General features: G+C 36.7%; 2 protein-coding genes across 10 annotated transcripts in view; both read left to right on the top strand.

Moving 5' to 3' along the window:
- PTBP3 (polypyrimidine tract binding protein 3) overlaps positions 1 to 18,120 on the top strand; it is a 119,613-nt gene that overhangs the window by 32,392 nt on the left and 69,101 nt on the right. For 4 of the 9 annotated variants that reach the window (XM_019454184.2, XM_019454180.2, XM_019454186.2 and 1 more), the window contains one exon: positions 5,517 to 5,589. In XM_019454184.2, the coding sequence (XP_019309729.1) occupies positions 5,568 to 5,589 (22 nt within the window). In that variant the 5' untranslated portion in view covers positions 5,517 to 5,567. Of the gene's footprint in view, positions 1 to 5,510; positions 5,599 to 18,120 lie in introns of those variants that run through there. The other 5 variants (XM_019454182.2, XM_053908180.1, XM_019454179.2 and 2 more) reach the window with 2 other exon arrangements.
- On the top strand, positions 14,293 to 14,885 carry LOC109269971 (60S ribosomal protein L21-like). Its single transcript, XM_053908183.1, has one exon. It carries the CDS (start codon positions 14,348 to 14,350, stop codon positions 14,831 to 14,833), a length of 486 nt encoding a protein of 161 aa, XP_053764158.1. The 5' UTR covers positions 14,293 to 14,347; the 3' UTR covers positions 14,834 to 14,885.

Raw genomic sequence — 18,120 nt, 5'->3', positions numbered from 1 at the left:
CTTTGAGCTGTTATATCCCTTTGCATTTTATTTAGGAGAGGCTATTTTCTTAATTTTTTATTTTATTTTACAAAGTTCTTATTTGCTCATAATTTAAAGTTGTATACTTTTTCTGGTGTATGTTGTCTGGCTTTTGAGTCTTCCCTTCCTTTACCTTATGTACAGATTCCCATAAGGAACTCATAGGATTGTTTTTCTTTGAATGTTGCCTGTCTTTGAAGGGATGCCTTCTGGATCACCATTGTATGGAACAGTAGTGTGAGGCATGAACTCTGACAATGAGCTGTAGTAATTGACAGCTTGACCAGTCTTGTCTTATCCCTTCTTGAGGGTTGATCGAGCACAGGTGTTGGTGATGACTATTTTGAGCCAGCAAAAAGTCTCAAGTCAAGTAGGAATCCTCTGGCTTAGAATGATACATCTGTTCTGTTTTGTTTTGTTTTTTATTTTTTATTTCAAAAATTTTTTTAATGTTTTATTTATTTTTGAGATAGACAGTGTGAGTGGAGGAGGGGCAGAGAGAGGGAGACACAGAATATGAAGCAGGCTCCAGGCTCTGAGCTGTCAGCACAGAGCCCGATGTGGGGCTCAAACTCACAAACCGAGAGATCATGACCTGAGCCAAAGTCAGACACTCAACCGACTGAGCCACACAGGCGCCCCAGTTTTGTTTTTTGTCTTAACTTTTTATTTGGGAAAAATTTCAAGATTCACAACAAATTGTAGAGATATTGTGGAGGGGTCCTGTGTACCCTCCCAGGTTCCTCCAATGGTTACATTTTAATTACAGCACACTATCAAAACAAAGACATTGATAAAGTGCCTGTTTATAATTGTTTCATTTTGTTGCATGTGTAGATTCATGTAACTATCATTACAGTCAAGATACAGAACTAATCTATCACCACAAAGATCTCCCTTCTGGCATCCTTTAATTACCCAGTACCTCCTCCCACCCATCTCTGCTCCCTCACAACTGTTGGTCTCTTTTCCATCTCTATAATTCTGTCATTTTGAGAATGTTGTATGAATAAAATCGTAGAACATGTGAATTTTTGTTTTGAGAATGTGATCTTTTGAGATTGCTGTGTATGTTTCATTTTAAAGAAACCACCAAACAGTCCAGAGTGGCTGTACCGTTCCTGTCTTCAGTGTATGAGAGATCCACTTTCTTCCACATCCTCACCTGCATTTGATATGTCACCTTTCTTTATTCTAATTGTTCTGGTAGGTGTGTGGTGATGGCTTAGTTTTACATTTTATTTGAAGTGCTCTCTGTGGTTTTAAAATTTGCATTTCTTGGGCAACCTGCGTGGCTCAGTCGGTTGAGCGTTTGGCTCCTGATTTGGGCTCAGGTCATGATCCCAGGGTCATGGGATTGAGCCCTGCTTCAAGCTCTGTGCTGAGTGTTGGAGCCTTTAAGATTCTCTCTCTCCCTGTCCCCCGCTTGTGCGCTTTCCCTAAAAACAAACAAATAAAGTGCAAATACTGCACTTATTTTTTTTAAATTTCCATTTCCTTAATGTCTAATGATGTTGATATTTGATATTTTCATGTGTTTATAGGCCATTTGTATATCTTTGGAGAAATGTCTTTTCAAATGCTTTTTGCCTGTTTATTATTATTATTATTGGGTTATTTGTCTTTATTTAGTTTTTGCAAATATTTTCTCCCATTCTTTGGCTTGGTTTTTCATTCTTTTTCTTTTTAATGGTGTCTTTGAAGAATGAAAGTACTTTTTATTTAAATTGCAGTTAACATAGCCTAATATTAGTTTCAGGTGTACAGTATAATGATCAGCATTGCCATACAGCACCCGTGCTCATCACAGGTGCACTCCTTAATCCCTGTCACCTGTTCAGCACATCCCCCTTCCACCCACCTTCTTCCTGGTAATCATCCATTTGTTCTCTGTAGTTAAGAGTCTGTTTCTTGGTTTGCCTCTCCCTCTTTTTTTCCCCCCCTTTGGTCATGTGTTTTGTTTCTTAAGTTCCACACATGAGTGAAATCATATGGTATTTATCTTTGGCTGACTTATTTCGCTTAGCATAATACTCTGGCTCCACCTGTGTCATGGCAAATGGCAAGATTTCATTCTTTTTTATGGCCAAATAATATTGCATTGTATATATATGCAACATCTTTATCGATTCATTAGTTGATGGACACTTGGGCTGTTTCCATAATTTGGCTATTGTAGGTAATGCTACTATAAACATTGAGGTGCATGTATCCCTTTGAATTAGTATTTTTGTATTCTTTGGTAAATACCTAGTAGTGCAATTGGTGGATTGTAGGGTAGTTGTATTTTTAAGTTTTTGAGGAACCTCCATACTCTGTTCCATGGTCACTGCACCAGTTCGCATTCCCACCAACAGTGCAAGAGGGGTCTCCTTTTTCCACATCCTTGCCAACACCTGTTATTTCTCGAGTTGTTGATTTTAGCCATTCTTACAGGTGTGAGGTGATATCTCATTGTAGTTTTGATTTGTATTTCCCTCAGATAAGTAATGTTGAACATGTTTGCATGTGTCTGTTGGCCATCTATATGTCTTCTTTGGAAAAGTGTCTTCATATCTTCTGCCCATGTTTTAATTGGATTATTCATTTTGGGGGTGTTGAGTTGCATCAGTTCTTTATATATTTTGGATACTAACCCTTTATTGTGTACGTCGTTTGCAGATATCTTCTCCCATTCCATTGGTTGCCTTTTAGTTTTGTTGATTGTTTCCTTCTCTGTGCAGAAGCTTTTTATTTTGTTGAAGTCTCAGTAATATATTTTTGCTTTTATCTCCCTTGCCACAGGAGAAATATCTAGAAGAAGTTGCTATGGCTGATGTCAAAGAAGTTAGGATTTTTATGGTTTCAGGTCTCATACTTAGGTCTTAAATCCATTTTGACTTTATTTTTATATATGGTGTAAGAAAGTGGTCCAGTTTCATTCTTTTGCATGTTGCTGTCCAGTGTGTAATTTTGTTTTCACCATATTCTTGAACTCCATATAAATGCAGTAGTATGATACAGTATATATTCTTTTGTGAATGACTTCTTATGCTTGTGAGATTTATCTATGTTAGTGTATGGGGCAGTAATTCATTCTCAGTGGCATAAATCATCGAGTGCATTTACAACAATCTGTTTATCCATACTAGAGTTGATAACGTAGCTGTTTCCAATTTGATGAGTAGAAACAATGCTGATGAGAACATTCTCATGTGTTTAGGTGCACATAAGCATGAACTGTCTTGAGTGTATTCATAGGAATAGAATACATTAGGTTTGTAGGATAGTCATATATTCAACATTAGTATATTGGGTCAGTTTTCCAAAGTTGTGCCAACTTGCACTCCCACTAGCAATATACTAGTTCTGATGTTCCACATTGTTATCAACTCTTGATATTGTCAGTCTTTTTTAATATCTAATATTTTATTATGGTTTTAACTTACATTTCCCTGATGACCAGTGAGCGTAAGCATCTTTTCATATGTCTATTGGATATGGTTTTAGTCATTTAGATATAGCTTAGATATAACATTTGTTTCTCATTCACTTATAGTGGTTGGTGGCTGTTCTGAAGCTGTATGTGTTCTTTTTCTGGGAATCAGGTTGAAAGAACAGCCCGTATTTAAGGGGGAAAGAGGAAAAAATTAGCAGAAACTAGTAATATCTTTTGAAGCTTCTGCTTGGATTTAGTATGGGTCATGTCTATTCATATTTCATAGGCCAGAGCATATTGTAAAACTGTGCTCAGTGTCAGTGGGTGAGGGAAGTATTCTCCCACAGGAGACATGGAAAGTTATGTCACCACGGATGGGGGTGAAAAATCCTTTCACAGGAAAAAGGGAAGGCACAAATACTCTGGAACACAAGTAAAGTCTACCACTTTGTTAGGTGCCTATGGAACTCTTTTGTTGTTTTCTTTTATTTGGACTTTCTTAGTGATTGCTAGTGAGGATTTTTTTTTCTCCTTTTTTCTCTTTCTTAGTAAGTTCTGGATATAAAATTTGTTGGTTGTGTGTATTGCAGATATTTTCTCCCACTCTGTTACTTGCCTTTTAAATCTCCTAATGTCTCTTATTAAATAAAATTCTTAAAAAAAAAAAAAAACCTGACATACAGCATTAGTTCCAGATGTACAACATAATAATTTGACATTGTGTATATTGTAAATAAAATTAATTTCAATGTCGTCAAGTTTATCAGTATTTTTCCTTCATAATTGTGCTTTTGTTTCTTGTTTAAGAAATCTTTCTCTACTCCAAAATTATGAAAATACTCTTCTGTTATCTTTCTGGAAGTTGAGATTGTCCTTTTTATTTCATCTTATGTGCTTATTTAATTTCTTTTTGTCGCAAGCTGTCTGTATAAACTCGTGAAGAACGAAAGGGAGTAATTTCCAGATGTTTAATACAAGAATTGTTTAAGTAATTGTATTTCTGTTATGCAAACACATCAGTGCTTTGCCTTTCTTTAGCAAAGGCTGAAGTTGTTTCCTACAATGGTACTCAACACCTAAACATTAAACATATTTTGGAGCATAATTACTATTCTGATATTTGTAGGATAGTTTAAGGATTAAGTTTTATCATCCAGTAGACCAAAATATTTGATCTTCAAAATTGACCAGGTTAAACAAACAGTAACATTGGAAATTGGTTGATTTTAACTTTGTACATGGCATCTATTGTCCATTGTAAATGTAAACTTTTAAATCTTGGTAATAGATCTTACAGTTAAAATGAGAAGGCTTGTCTGACTTGTCTTTTTGCATTGACAGTTCAGCTTGCAATTGGTCAAAACTCTCATCAGCAGAAAAGAGTAAATTATTTAAACAGTAGTTGTTTAAGAATTAGTACACATTAAAGATCATTCTGAAGATTAATGGATAAAAAAATCACCAATTATAAAGGGTTTCAGCTATCACCAAATATAGAAGTAAATTGCATCTTTGTGTTCAACTTTAAAAAACACATAGGAAAAAATATATGAATAAAAAATGAAAAATAAAAAAATATGTAGGTATCAAGTCAGGATTCTTAGCAGGTGCTACACAAATTATTTCCACATGAATACTTAAGAATATACTAAAAAAAACTTAACGTATTTTAAAATACTAAGTATATTTAAAATATACCAAATATACCTTAAAATAAATTACAGAAAAAATTTCAGGACGCAACCCCTAAGTATGGTTTTTGGTACTTCAAATGAAACATCTGAAGATTGGATTTGTTCAAAAAGGGATGAAGGATTATGTCCCCAATTATATGATAGCAGGTTGGCTTTTTTTTTTTTTTTGGTATATATAACTAACAACCATGTGGATATGCAGTAATTTTTTTTCTGTGAAATTCACTTCTCCAACCTTTAAATTTTGTGATTCTTGAGGATTTCCCTTTAAAGGCCTTGATATTCAAACAGAAGTAATAATATTAACTTTTAATATTTTTAGTAGTAAATGTGGACCATTATCCAAGACTTGTTTTATTAACAATATTGCCCTTGCTTTTCAGCGGGGATCTGATGAGCTTCTTTCTTCTGATGTCATTGACGGACCCTTTACCATGAACAATTCTACTTCTACAGGTGTGTATGGTGAGTTTTCGTTTTTTCACAATCTAGAATGTTTTCTTTCCATGAGTTTCAAAAATTTTTTTTCTTCGTTTGCTCATCTGAACATTTATTGAAATGCCATTATTTATAACAAAAACACTTATTGCAGTAAAGTTCAGTAAACATTTATTGCGGTAAAATTTATTGTAGGAAAGTTCACATAGATGAAGTTAGCAGTTGTGGCCCTTAAATTTTAACTTGTGTCTAATTCGGTAATTCCTTTTTTGATTGATGTTCTTTGTGTTACATAATTGTGATAAAACTGTCAATATGTTGGTGACCCAGAACAATTGAGTAAAAGAGCTGGATTTAAAAGCTTGTGTTTAATGATGATTTAGAATAATAGAAGTATTAAAACTGTAAGTTTACATGATTTTAAAAAATTGGAACATAATTTACATTCCATAAGTTACCACATTGTTTAAAAATACATGTTCTTAAAATTTAGGGACTGTGAAATTAACTGGAAGAGTGCAATACAGGAGGGAGGGTGAACAGTTAAGAGGCTATTGCTGGATAGGATTTCCCAGTTAGGGATGGTAATTAGTACTATAGCACTAGCAGTTGTAATGGAGAGAATTAGAGAATTCACAGAAGGTGAAATTGATAGTAACTGGTGATTAATTGAATATTTGGATAAGGGATTCCATTGATGATTTATTTCCAGGTTTTGGACTTGGATAATTAGATAGATGAGTGGTGGTGCCATTCATATAGAAACTGTAGGAACAACAGAGTTGGGTAATATGGCAGGTTCTGATGTTTATATATTGAATTTGAAGTTCCTCTGCAACATCCACATGGAAATGTTGGGTAGTCATTGGGTTCTTCCCAACATCACAAGAGAAATTTGGAAGTTAGTATCATCCACAGTTTAAAAGGCTTGAGAGTGGAGAGTGTCAGAAAAGGCAAGATTTTTATCCAAATGTTTTTGGAGATATAGGAAGCAGGAATGAGTGAACCTCACTTTCCAGACCCTCAGCCACATGGTGTTTGGGAGAGTGAACAGCTTTTATGTGAGAACTCTATAAGAGAAGAAGGTTAGTTTCAGTTGAGGGAAAAGATAGAAAGAAAATTCACTGAAGAGATTAAGAATGTCTAGGAATTGGTTAACCATGGTACATTGCTCTAGAGGACTAAATGGATAGATTTTATGGGCAGGACAGCAGCAGAGGATTTGTTCACGTAGAAGTGTGAACAGATAATATGAGCATGAGACTAAAGCAGCTTTCTCAAACTGGAGCTGGTGTCAGAGTCACCTGGAGGGCCTATTAAAGCATGGTTGCTGAGTCCATACCCAGAATTTCTAATAAAGTAGATCTGAGGTGGGTCCTAAGAATTTGCATTTCCACAAGTTCCCTGATAACAGTGATGCTACTGCGGAGCCACACTTTGAGAACTGCTGTATTAAGGAAATACTAGAACCTGATATTTCTAAACCTGATTATCCTCTTGGTGTAGGATGCTAAAAAAATGTCCTTATTCCTAGAGTTACAGTACACCTAGGGTGGGGCCCATATGTTTGTTCTTTTAAAAACAGGTCACTTTGTTTGTTTGGTCATGTTTATGAACTACCAGGATGGATGACCAGGAGGATTTTCATCCTGGTTGATTGATTACTTAGGGAAAAAAAAAATATGAAATGTGAGTTTAGCTGGCAACAAGAGTTTGTTGTGTTTTTTGCTTTTATGTTTTGAATTTCTTCTTATATCCCATTCCATTCTATGTTCAGCCCACCCTATTTAATAGCTATTTCTGCAAAGCTCTATAAATGGTAACTTCTCAGACTTTATGACTAAAAAATGTCTATTTCATTATCACTATTGAATGTTAGTTAGCTATTTAGAATTTTAGGTTGACAGTTACTTCTCTCTACACTTTGAAGGTATGATTCTGTTATTCTTTTAGCTTCTATTGTTGGGAAGTTTGTGAGCAGGCTTACTACTCTGTAGGTAAAATTACTTCTCTGTAGTTATTTTTAACATTTTTCTCTTTATTTTTGTTCATTGGTTTAGCTGTTTGTAGGTATGGATCACAGGTTCTCAAACCTGGATACTCACTAAAATAGCTTGGGAAGCTTTGAGGGAAACAAAGATACTTTGACCTACCCCACACCAATTCTAAAATCTCTGGGGGGTGTAGGTTTAGGCACTGTTTTTCTTTCTTTCTTTTTTTTTTTTTTTTAAGCTTCTTAGGTGATAATCTAAGGTTCAGCCAGTATTAAGGACCATTGCTGGAGGCTTAACTTTCATTTATCCTGTTTTGGAGTGACCCAGCTCTTCACAGAACTGCCTCCTGTGGGCACCTGGGTGGCTCTGACTTCATTTTGGCTCAGATCATGATCTTTCTCTCTCTCTCTCTCTCTCTCTCTCTCTCTCTCTCTCTCAAAATAAATAAAATTAACCTAAAAAAAAAAAAAAAAGAATCAGCTCCTTCTGTAACTCCAGTTAGACATGTATAAGACCCATTTCATTCAGTCCTGTATTTGTTTTAACTTCTTATATTGTCATGTCTTTTTCCTTGAGGTCCTGTATTTTGGATAATTTTTTTAAAGTGTTTTTCTGATTCACTCATTCTCTGTTCAACTTTGTCTAGTGTACTGTTTAATTCTTCTGTTGAATATTTGTTTATATTCTAGTGTTTTTCCTTGTGTGAGTAATAGTTTTTAGCTGAATTGTTTTTTCTTCTGTGAGAATCTCTAAGGTGTTTTGTGGTTTGCTCTGCTAGATTTTATAAGGTACCACCAGCCCCTACATCTTCTAACGTATATGTTAATTTATTACCTTGGAGATTCTTAAGCCAGTGAGGAAGAGAAAATTCAGAATGTAAATTCCTGAACAGAGATAGGCTTCCTTTTTAAATGTTTCTGGTAGATGGGAAATTTCTCCCCTTCCCTCGCCTACCCTTCTTTCCTTCCTTCCTTCCTTCCTTCCTTTTTTCTTTCTTTCTTTCTTTCTTTCTTTCTTTCTTTCTTTCTTTCTTTCTTTCTTTCTTCCTTTCTTTCTTTTTATGGGAAATTTCTAATTTTAGTTTGCTTTTGCTGAGAGGTTTGGCTGTTGACACCTGGAAATTTTACCTTTTTTATTTTGAGGTCACTTACAAAAATATTTTTATGATATTTGATCTAATATTTGCAAACTTCAAAAAACTTTAAAATTTCAAGATTTTGGTGTTCCATTCCATGACTATATTCTAATTGATTTTGAACAAATTTGGAGAGAAAGGCTTTACTGCTCATTTACAAAGGAGTTTAATCCCTGTGTAAGGTGATTTTTTTTGTTTTTTTTTTTGCTTTTAGTTTTTAGTTTTGAGAGAGCATGAACAAGGGAGGGGCGGGGGGGAGGGGAGACAGAGGAATTGAAGCATGTTCTGCACTGACAGCAGCAAGCCCAGTGTGGGGCTTGAACTCACGAACTGTGAGATCATGACCTGAGCTGAAGTTGGATGCTCAGCTGACTGAGCCACCTAGTGCCCCAGGTATTTTTTTAAAAATACAAAAAATTTTTTTATTTTATTTTTTATTTTTTAAAGTTTACATCCAAATTAGCATATCGTGAAGCAATGATTTCAGGAGTAGATTCCTTAATGCCCCTTATCCATTTAGCCCATCCCCCCTCTCATACCCCCTCCCGTAACCCTCTGTTTGTTCTCCATATTTATGAGTCTCTTCTGTTTTGTCCCCCTCCCTGTTTTTATATTATTTTTGTTTCCCTTCCCTTATGTTCATCTGTTTTGTCTCTTAAAGTCCTCATATGAGTGAAGTCATATGATTTCTGTCTTTCTCTGACTAATTTCACTTAGCATAATACCCTCCAGTTCCATCCATGTAGTTGCAAATGGCAAGATTTCATTCTTTTTGATTGCCGAGTAATACTCCATTGTATATATATACCACACCTTCTTTATCCATTCATCCATTGATGGACATTTGGGCTCTTTCCATACTTTGGCTATTGTTGGTAGTGCTGCTATAAAGATACAAAAATTTTTTAAATTGCATTGATAATGGGTAGAATCACAAAATTTTTGTGGTTCTAAATGTGGATTTAAAAATAATTTGTAAAATTTGACAACTATAGCTTCTTTCTATTAGTAGAATATTGCTTGTTTGGTAAAGGAGTTATGTATGCACCAGACCAATTGCACATACACGTCTGCCCCTGGGACTGTCAGAACAGTATTTTTGTCATGACACGGTTGCACCAAAACTTACATTTGTATTACTGCCTCATAAAAAGTTGATGTTGAAGGTAGAACTTTTAAAACTCAATTTTCATTAATGTTGGATATTTCACTTTTGATAGAATGACTTCCCAGAAGCTATATTTTGATTCCTTGAGATGATTCAACATTAAACCTTTATTGGGTAATAACGGATATTTATCAGTGTTAGCAGATGATGATAAAACTGATAAAATGTAGCTGTTGGCATAGTTCTGTTAATGGGGTCAACATATTAACACCTTTACACATGGAGAAGAAACTTTGCAAGTAAATTAATTACAAATTTATGGATTTACTGCAAGATATAAAAATTGGAATGGTGATGAACAAAATTGTGTCTTTCTATCTGGGAACCTGACCTGTGATTTCATATTTGTGGGTCCTATTTTATGTCTTTTGGTAATTATGAAAATGTTCTACATATTTCTTCATGAAATGTATACCTTTCCTTTTAAATTTAATCTTAGGAATTACGGCATAGATGGTTTATTGTGTACCCCAATACTTTTCTGTTTTCTTCTGTTTTCTTTAGTGACAGAACCCTAATTTTCATCTGGGCACATTGTCTCCCAAATTAAACAGCTACTTTTCAGTCTTCCTTACAGCTAGATGTGGTCATGTGATTAAGTCCTGGCTAATGAGATGTAAGAGGAAGTTATAGAAGTTACTTCTGGAGCATTTCTACACGGGTATACTTTTTCCTCTTTTATCCTACTGCCTGTGGGAGTTCCAGTTTCCATTTTAGAGGATGAAGTTGAAGGCTGCACCCCAACAGAAAGACAAGTAGAGCCTGAGTCACTGATAACTTTGTATGTCACCATTCCACGTTTGGAATGTCTACATTTAGACTTTTTACATGACTGACAAGTTAACTTTTTTTTGAAGCAGCTGTTATTTCAAATATATTATTATTATATGCAGGACTAGGATTTCGGATCACAATGAACAACTGAGGCAAGCCCTATTGTCACTTTGCCATTTTATTTTTAGACTTTATGTAAGCTGCGGGGGCAGGGTGGGGGCACGGTGGAGGGGAACCCAAGCAAACATGGCAGAATTGCTGAGTTGAATAGACAGATCCAGGTTTGAAAGGCTGAGGCTAGGAGCTGTGGAGGCAGTGTATGGGAGAGAAGGGAGCTCTGTGAGAAAAGTGCTCTAGAAATCTACCTTTGAATCTATTGCCAAATAGTAAGCCACACATGCCTTACTGCTAACGGTACACCAGCTCTAGCGTAAACGCTACCATTCTAAACCCACACTAGCAAAGCTTAAAAACAGACTCCAGGGGCGCCTGGGTGGCTCAGTTGGTTAAGCGTCTGACTTTGGCTCAGGTCATGATCTCATGGTTTGTGGGTTCGAGCCTTGCATCGGGCTCTGTGCTCACAGTTCAGAGTCTGGAGCCTGCTTCGGATTCTGTGTCTCCCTCTCTCTCTGCCCCTTTCTCGCTCGTGCTCTGTCTCTCTTCTCTCACAAGAATAAATAAACATTAAAAAAAAATTTAATTAAAAAAAAAAAGACTCCAAAATAATTGCCTGATATGAAATTACCTTTTTTTCCAGAAAAGAGTCTGGCATGTTAAAGTTATAAAACAAATCCTAGTGCTCACAATGTTGACTGTTCAGTCAAAAATTGCCAAACATAGAATCACAAAACTGTGACTCATAACCAGGAGAAAAATCAGTCAACAGAAGCAGACCTAAAAAATGACAGAGGTGATGAAATTAGCAGATTTGGACTTGGAAATGGTTATTAAAAGTACGTTTAAGGATTTAAAGGAAAATATTAGTATAAGACAGGAAAATGGAACCTATAAAAAATCAAATATAATTTCTAAAGGTAAAAATGCATCTAAAAAACACATGGCATTGCATTAATAGCACATTATATAGTTATATAATGATCGCTGAATTTAAAGACATCAGTAGAGGGGCACCTGGTCCTCCTGGTCAGTAGAGCACACAACTCTTAATCTCGAAGTTGTGAGTGTGAGCCCCACGTTGGGTGTAGAGATTGCTTAAAAATAAAATCCTAAAAACAAACAAACAAACCACAATAGAAATGAAAGCATACAGACCAAAAGAGATTGAGGAAGAAATGAATAGTTTAGTAACCCATAGAACAAAAATTAGGTGGTCTGACCATATATGTAATTAAAGTTCCAAAAAGAAAGATGGGGGTAGGGAAGCAGATATATCTGCCTCCCCCAGTGACTTCTAGTGGATTTAAAGGCCTGGTGCTCTTTGCTTCTTCCTTCATTTTTCCTCTTTTACCTTATTTGGGAGTGAGGCATCAAAAACTAAGACATTAGAAAACAACTGTATCTACAGGGAAAATTAGAAAGTGATAGTATATATGCCTAGGCAAAGGCTCGGAAGAAACCAGAAAAGACCTTAAGTTTACACTTGAGGCTGATTCTTGGTACAGAGAAATAGCCTACAACAATCAAAAAAAGAAAAACAGTAACAAAACTGGAAGACCCTGAGGAAGGGGAAGAATCTGATTTCCAGAGTTACCACAGCCACAAATTTGATGCAAAACAGGAGTATAAATATCCAAGAAGCTTAATGAATTCCAAGTAAGGTGAACTCGAGGACACCTCCCATGAGACACATTATAATAAACTTTCTGCAAAGAATCGTGAAAGCAGAAGGAACCAACTCATCACACACAAGGATCCTCAATGAGAATATGAGCACATTTCTCATCAGGAACTTTGGGCGCCAGAAAGCAGTGAGCCAATCTATTCAAAGTGCTAAAAGAATTAAACTGTCAACCAAGTGTCCAATACTTGGCAAAACTGTCCTTAAAAAGTATCTTTGTGTTGGGAATGCAAGCTGGTGCAGCCACTTTGGAAAACAGTATGGAGGTTCCTCAAAAAACTAAAAATAGAACTACCCTACGACTCAGCAGTTGCACTACTGGGTATTTATCCAAGGGATACAGTGTGCTGTTTCGAAGGGACACATGCACCCCAATGTTTATAGCAGCACTACCAACAATATCCAAAGTATGGAAAGAGCCCAAATGTCCATCAATGGATGAATGGATAAAGAAGGTGTGGTATATATATACAATGGAGTATTACTCGGCAGTCAAAAAGAATGAAATCATGCCATTTGCAACTACATGGATGGAACTGGAGGGTATTACGCTAAGTGAAATTAGTCAGAGAAAGACAGAAATCATATGACTTCACTCATATGAGGACTTTAAGAGACAAAACAGATGAACATAAGGGAAGGGAAACAAAAATAATATAAGAACAGGGAGGGGGACAAAACAGAAGAGACTCATAAATATGGAGAACAAACAGAGGGTTACAGGAGGGGGTGTGGGATGGGGGATGGGCTAAATGGGTAAGGGGCACTAAGGAATCTACTCCTGAAATCATTGCTTCACGATATGCTAACTAATTTGGATGTAAACTTTAAAAAATAAAAAATAAAATTAAAAAAAAGTATCTTTGTGTTTTGGGGTACTGGGTAGCTTAGTTGGTTAATTGTCCAACTGTGGCTCAGGTCATGATCTCATGAACTCGTGAGTTCATGAGTTCAAAAAGTATCTTTATGTTTTATTTTAAATAAATTGGATTTAAAAATAAATTAGGTCATTTACATGTAACATACCTGGCTCTATGGGCCAGTCACGAATTAAGAAAAAAAAGAGAGGGGCATCTGGTTGGCTTGGTTGGTGGAATGTTCAACTCTTGATCTTGGAGTTGCAAGTTCGAGCTCCACATTGAGTATAGAGATTACGTGAAAATAAAATCTTTTAAAAAAGAGAAAGACATTAAGACATTTCCAGATAAACAGAAGCTGAGGGAGTTTATTACCACTAGACCTGCCCTGCAAGAAAAACTCAAAGAAGTCCTTTAGCTTGAAAATGAAGGCCATGAGACAGTAACTCAAAGCCATGTAAAGGAATAAATATCTCAATGAAAGTAAATACAAGGGCAATTATAAAAGTTAGTATTTTATTATGTGTGTATGTATTTATTTATTTATATCCAAGTTAGTTAGCATATAATGCAATAATGGTTTCAGTAGTAGATTCCAGTAATTCATCCCCTATGTATAACACCCAGTGCTCATCCCAACAAGTGCCCTCCTCAGTGTCTCATACCCATTTAGCCCATCCCCACACTCATAACCCCTCCAGCAGTCCTCAGTTTGTTCTCTGTATTTAAGAGTCTAAAAAGCTAATGGTTTTTGAACAATGATTATAACTCTTCCTTTTATTTTCTGCATTATTTAAGCTGTTACTTTTTTTCTGTAAGTTTTAATTTTAATCCCACTTAGTTAACATACAGTATTGTATTAGTTTCAGGTGTACAGTATAGTGATCCAACATTTCCATACATCATCCAGTTCTTATCACAAATTCACTCTTTAATCCCCATTGCCTATTTAACCCATTCCCCCTCCCCTCCCCTCTGGTAACCATCAGGTTGTTCTCTGTAATTAAGATTCTGTCTCACAGAACCACCATCTTCCAGTAATTCGCCAAAATGATCAACACAAAGGGAAAGAGGAGAGGTACTCGCTATATGTTCTCTAGGCCTTTTAGAAAACATGGAGTTGTTCCTTTGGCAACATACATGCGAATCTACAAGAAAGGTGATATTGTGGACATCAAGGGAATGGGCACTGTTCAAAAAGGAATGCCCCACAAATGTTACCATGGCAAAACCGGAAGAGTCTACAGTGTTACCCATCATGCTATTGGCATTGTCGTAAACAAACAAGTTAAGGTCAAGATTCTTGCTAAGAGAATTAATGTATGTATCGAGCGTATTAAGCACTCAAAGAGCCGAGACAGCTTCCTGAAGCATGTGAAGGAAAATGATCAGAAAAAGAAGGAAGCCAAGGAGAAAGGTACTTGGGTTCAACTGAAGCACCAGCCTGCCCCACCCAGAGAAGCACACTTTGTGAGAACCAATGGAAAGGAGCCTGAGCTGTTCGAACCCATTCCCTATGAATTCATGGCGCGATAAATGTAAAAAAAATAAAAGACGTCAAGACTAAAAAAAAAAAAAAAAAAAAAAGAGTCTGTCTCTTGGTTTCTCTCTCACTGTTTTTTCCTTTTGCTCTTAGTTCCATATATGTTTCTTAAATTCCACATATGAGTAAAATCGTATGGTATTTGTCATTCTCTAATGGACTTACTTCATTTAGCATAATACTCTCTGCCTACATCCATGTCAGTGCAAATGGCAAGACTTTGTTCTTTTTTATAGCTGAATAATATTTTGGTGGGTGTGTGTGTGTGTGTGTGTACACATACATACATATACCTATATACATATATACAGAAGATGTATATATACCACATATTCTTTTTTTTAATGTTTATTTATTTTTGAGACAGAGAGAAAGACTGAGCGCAAGTGAGGGAGGGGCAGAGAGAGGGGGAGACACAGAACCCGAAGCAGGCTTCAGGCTCTGAGGTTCAGCACAGAGCCTGACTCAGGGCTTGAACTCACAAGCTGTGAGATCATGACCTGAGCTGAAGTTGGACATTTAATCAACTGAGCCACCCTGGTGCTCCTGTATACCACATATTCTTTATCCATTTATTTATTGATGGACACTAAGGCTGCTCCTATATCTTTGATATAGTGAATAGTGCCGCTATAAACATACAGGCCACATGTATCCCTTTCAATTAGTGCTGCTATAAACATAGGAGTGCAGGGGACGCCTGGGTGGCTCAGTCAGTTGAGTGTTCGACTTCGGCTCAGGTCATGATCTCATGGTTCGTGGGTTCAAGCCCTGCGTCGGGCTCTGTGCTGGAGCCTGCTTTGGATATTGTGTGTTTCTCTGTCTCTGCTTCTTCCCTGTCTGCTCCTACTTTGTCTCTCTCAAAAATAAACATTAAAAAAAATTTTTTTTAAACACATAGGGGTGCATATATCCCTTTGAATTAATGTTTTTGTATTCCTTGGGTAAATACTCACTAGTGTGATTGTGGGATCATAAGGTAGTTCTGTTTTTAACTTTTTGAGGAACCTCCATATGGTTTTCCAGCGTGGCTGCACCAGTTTGCATTCCCACCAGTGGTGTACAGGGGTTCCTTTTTCTCCACATTCTCACCAATACCTCTTCATTCTTGTGTTACTGATTTTAGCCATTCTGACAGATGTGAGGTGATGTCTCACTATAGTTTTGATTTGCATTTCCCTGTTGGTAAGTGATGATGAGCATCTTTTCGTGCATCTGTTAGGCATCTGGATGTCTTCTTTGGAAAAATGTCTGTTCATGTTTTCTACCCATTTTTTAATTGGGTTATTTATGGGTTTTTTGGGTGTTGAGTGTTGTAAGTTATTTATTTTTAATGTTTATTTTTGAGAGAGAACACCAGCACGAGAGGGGGAGAGGCAGAGAGAGAGAGCGGGGTAGACATCCAAAGTGGGCTCTGTGCTGACAGCAAAAAGTCCGATGCTTGACTTGAACTCAAGAACCCTGAGATCATGACCTAAGCCAAAGTCAGATGCTTAACCAACTGACTAAGCCACCCAGGCGCTTCTATAAGTTCTTTATGTGTTTGGGATACTAACCCCTTGTCAGATAAGCTTTTTACAAGTCTCTTCTCCCATTCTGTAGATTGCCTTTTATTTTTGTTGACTGTTTCCTTCACTTTGCAGAAACTTAATTTTGCTGTAGTCCAAATAGTTTTTGTTTTTTGTTTCCCATGCCTCAGTTGACATCTAGAAAGAAGTTGCTAGGGCCAGTATCCAAGAAGTTACTGTCCCTGTTCTGTTCTAGGATTTTTATGGTTTCAGACCTCACATTTAGGTCATTAATCCATTTTGACTTTATTTTTGTGTATGGTTTAAGAAAGTAGTCCAGTTTCGTTCTTTTTCATGTTGCTGTCCAGTTTTTCTTTTTTTTTTTTTTTTTTTTAATTTTTAACCTTTATTTTTGAGACAGAGAGACAGAGCATGAACAGGGGAGGGGCAGAGAGAGAGGGAGACACAGAATCAGAAGCAGGCTCCAGGCTCTGAGCCATCATCCCAGAGCCCGACGCGGGGCTCGAACTCACGGACCGCGAGATCGTGACCTGAGCTGAAGTCGGACGCTTAACCGACTGAGCCACCCAGGCACCCCTGCTGTCCAGTTTTTCAACACCATTTGTTGAAGAGACTTTTTGTCCTCATTGGATATTCTTTCCTGCTTTGTCAAAGATAAATTGACTATATAATTGTGGGTTTATTTCTGGGTTTTCTTTCCTTTTTTTCAAGAGGGAGGGGGAAGAGAGAGAGAGTCAGAGTCAGAGTCCTAAGCAGGCTCCAAGTTCAGTGTAGAGCCTGATACGGGGCTCAGTGCCACAATCCTCGGATCATGACCTGAGCCTAAATCAAGAGTTGGAGGCTCAACTGCCCCCTGCATTATCTCTTCTGTTCCATTGATCTGTGTGTCTAATTTTTGAGCCAGTACTATAGTGGTTTCATTACTACAGCTTTGTAATGTAACTTAAAGTCTGGAATTACAATTCCTCCAGCTTTGCTTTTGCTTTTCCAAGATTGCTTTGGCTGTTCAGGGTCTTTTGTGAGATTGTTTGTTGTAGTTCTATCAAAACTGCTCTTGTTATTTTGATAGGGGTTGTATTAAATGTGTAGATTGCTCTGGGTAGTGTAGACATTTTAACCGTATTCCAGTCTGTGAGCATGGAATGTCTTCCCATTTCTTTGTGTTGTCTTCCATTTCTTTCATCAGCGTTTTATAGTTTTATAGTTCTATAGTTTATAATTTATAGTTAAAGACCTAAAGTACAGGTCTTTAACAAGAGACTGCCTTTTTTAAGGAGTTCTTAATCTAAAAGCATGTGACTTGTTTGTAGCTCCACATTTGTTTTTCCATGTAACTTAGGAGACTAACACATTTAAAAGAATTAGTTTGTGTTTTGGGGCACACAGTGTATAAGGATATAATATTGTGGCGTCAACAACAGAAGGGTATGGGGACAGGTGTAAAGGAGCAGAGTTTTTGCATATTAGTGAAGATAAGCTGGTACAAAGTCAGATTAGAATGTTATAACTTGAGGATGTTAATGTAATCCCCATGGTAACCACAAAGAAATTAGCTGTAGAATATGCACAAAAGGAAATGAGGGTACTCAGAGTCCTAGAGGCAGCAAGTAGAATGGTGGTTGCCAGGGGCTGGAAGAAGAGGGAAATTAGGGAGTTACTGTTTAATGAGTATAGAATTTCAGTTTGCGTGATGAAAAGAGTTATTGAAATGGATGGTGGTGATAGTTGCACAACATTAAGAATGTATTTAA

Source organism: Panthera pardus, unplaced genomic scaffold (assembly GCF_024362965.1).
Source record: "Panthera pardus isolate Hobbes unplaced genomic scaffold, ASM2436296v1 HiC_scaffold_20, whole genome shotgun sequence".
NCBI lineage: Eukaryota > Metazoa > Chordata > Mammalia > Carnivora > Felidae > Panthera > Panthera pardus.
This window is presented reverse-complemented; position numbering and strand designations above follow the sequence as displayed.

Bases quoted from the DNA above. Each gene is read 5' to 3' on its own strand.
- LOC109269971 (XM_053908183.1), top strand. From the start codon at position 14,348: ATGATCAACACAAAGGGAAAGAGGAGAGGTACTCGCTATATGTTCTCT.